Genomic DNA, 2,695 nt, shown 5'->3' on the forward strand with positions numbered 1-2,695 from the left:
AAAGAGACAGAGACAAAGTTATGCACAGGTTTGAAATCTGTGGTCAGAAGTTAAGGTTTTAGTCTGAACCCATTGAAAGGTTTGAAGCAAGAGAGCAACATTATTCAATGACATTTTGACACTGTGCTTACTGTTGTGTGGATAGTGGAATGGAAAGACCAAGAGTAGAGATGATGGTGACCTGCACAAAGAACTGTACATGGACCTGCCTTGTTGGTTTACTGGTTAAGGGGAGGCAGAGAAAGAGAAGAATGAAAGCTGACACCTATGTTTTGTGGCAGTTACTAAAATGGTCAAGACTTAAGACCGAGAACTGATTTGTGATTTTAACAAACCTAATAACTACATTTTAAAATTTAGAACATGTTAAATTTGAGATACCAAAGTTTCAAGCAATGTTTTGTTCCTTGGGGACTTGATTTGCACCACCACCACCCACCACCACTCCCTGCTTCGGAAAAGATCAGCATGGGATTGCACTGCCAAAGTCCAATTTCACAGTGGAGTTATTTATAGTTTAATGAAAATGTTTAAAGTAGGTGCAAGAAACTGATAGAACATTTCTAAGACCATATTAGAGCATGGTTAAAGGGCTTCCTGCAGTAAAATTGATCATGTTCAAAAATGCAGACTCCTGAGCCCTCTTCAGTTCTCTTGAAACTGAATTGGAGGGAGGCATCCATATATTTAAAAAATGTCCTAGAGAGTTCTGAGGCAATGAATGATGCCTGAGAACCAATGCTGTTAGGAACAACTATGAGCCTAGGAGGTGCCCCTGAACACCAGATGTAGGCAAGGCTCTAACCTCATGTGTGAAAGTCATCTGGGCATCCTGCTTAAATGCAGAAGCTGACCTGGCAGATCGGGAGTGGGCCTGAGATTCTGCATTTCTTTCAAGTTTCTACATGATGGTGATGCTGCTGGTCCAGGTCTACACTTTGGGTAGCAAGGAACTAGATTAGTGGTTCTCAACAGGAGAAAATTTTATTTTCCAGGAGACATTTGACAATGGCTAGAGACTTTTCTTTTGGTTGTCACAATTGGGGAGGGAAGAATGATACTGTTATCTAACGAGTGAAGGCCAGAGATGCTGCTTTATATCTTATATGCAAAGGACAGATCCCACAACAACAATCATCTGGCCAAAATGTCAAAAATAATGTCACTGTTGAGAAACTCTGGGCTAATGAAAACCAAAGAATATAGAATAGGGAAACTTTCTTAGTTAGGATCCCATGCCTGGTAAGAGTGAGCTAGATGAGGGATAGAAAGTATACTTATGAAGTGGAATTGCAAAGCACAGATTCCAAATGAAAGATAGAAGTGTTTGCAATGTTTGCTCCACAACAGGGCTGAAGCAAATAGGACAGGATATGGATTAAGTAGAGCTCAGAGGCACATGTGGTGTCCAGTAAGGCAGATTCCTATTTGTGTTAAAAACAACCCCTCACATTTGTATTGCATTTTACAGTTTATAAAACATGTTCATAGGCACTGTATAATTTGATCCACAAAACACCCTAATGAGGTAGAGCAAGGATTAGTCTCTCCATTTATTTCTTGAATATAGAAACCTAACACCATCAAAAAATGTTTGCTGAACTGAACAGAACTGAAATTTGCCTCATTTTAATAGGTAGACTCATACAAGTCAGGACATCTCTTTGCAGCAAGTGTAAAATGACAAAGTTGGATGAGATGATTGGTGAAGTTCCTTCTAACTCTGACATAAGAGGAATTTTTTTTTTCCAATGAACAAATTCTAAGTCTCGGATGACTATAGCTGAGGAGTTGTGGGTTTGAGATGATATATCTTAGAGTAAGATGTAGTGACCTTGACCCAAACCCTTCTTCCTTTCATCACTCCCCATTCCCAGATCTTGGAGTCAGGTTGGTGAGATCCCCTAGAAAGACCACAAGTATGCCACCCCCATACCATTCTTATGAAGTAGGAAGGGGCTGGCACATGGGCTGATGCTCTTTCCTCTCCCCACAGGCTGTCTACAAGGCCTGGCTGTGCTCAGAATACTTCAGCGTGACCCAGCAGTAATGCCAGCGCTGGGTGCCCTGCAAGCAATACTGCCTGGAGGTGCAGACCCGGTGCCCCTTTATACTCCCTGACAATGAGGAAATGGTGTACGGAGGGCTCCCTGGCTTTATCTGCACAGGTAAAGGCAGAGCACTGGGAAAGAGGGAGGAGGCTGGGGGCCCAGGGTAGGCACCAGGTCAGGGGGGTGGGAGCAGGGAAGTTAGGGGAGTCAGGTTAGATGAGGGTCAGTGGTCAGAGGAGTGGGCAGTGAGGTCCACAGTTTGGGATGGGGTCAAGTGGTACAGGGAAAAAGACAAATGGCCACCTCTACTAAGAACATGCCTGGCCAGGGGTTCATTCTAGAGAAACCAACTGGGATCTCTGGGAGAGAAGAGCTCAGAAAGGGAAGAAGCTGAAGACCAGGGGAAAAAGAATTCTGGACAGTTCCAGCTTTGAAAATCTGCTCTCTAGGGAAGGCATAGCCTTCAGCCCCCTGGGCACCCCACCACACCTTCCTTATCCATTGGCAGGCTTGCTGGACACTTCACCAAAGCGGCTGGAAACCAAGTGCTGTGACGTGCAGTGGGTCTCCTGTGAGTCGGAGAAGAAGAAGTTCAAGGAGTCTGAGGCCCCCAAAACCCACCACCAGCAGCTCCATCACTCCTA

The 2,695-nt window shown here is 44.3% G+C and overlaps 1 protein-coding gene across 1 annotated transcript in view; it reads left to right on the forward strand.

Moving 5' to 3' along the window:
* The window catches only part of NALF2 (NALCN channel auxiliary factor 2), a gene marked incomplete at its 5' end in the record, with an annotated part of 43,826 nt that overhangs the window by 37,819 nt on the left and 3,312 nt on the right, over window positions 1–2,695 (forward strand). Inside the window, 1 exon segment of the mRNA XM_027765505.1 lies at window positions 1,997–2,168. Within this exon segment, the coding sequence (XP_027621306.1) occupies window positions 1,997–2,168 (172 nt within the window).

Source organism: Tupaia chinensis, unplaced genomic scaffold (genome assembly GCF_000334495.1).
Source record: "Tupaia chinensis unplaced genomic scaffold, TupChi_1.0 Scaffold138500_1, whole genome shotgun sequence".
In the NCBI taxonomy this organism is placed as follows: domain Eukaryota; kingdom Metazoa; phylum Chordata; class Mammalia; order Scandentia; family Tupaiidae; genus Tupaia; species Tupaia belangeri.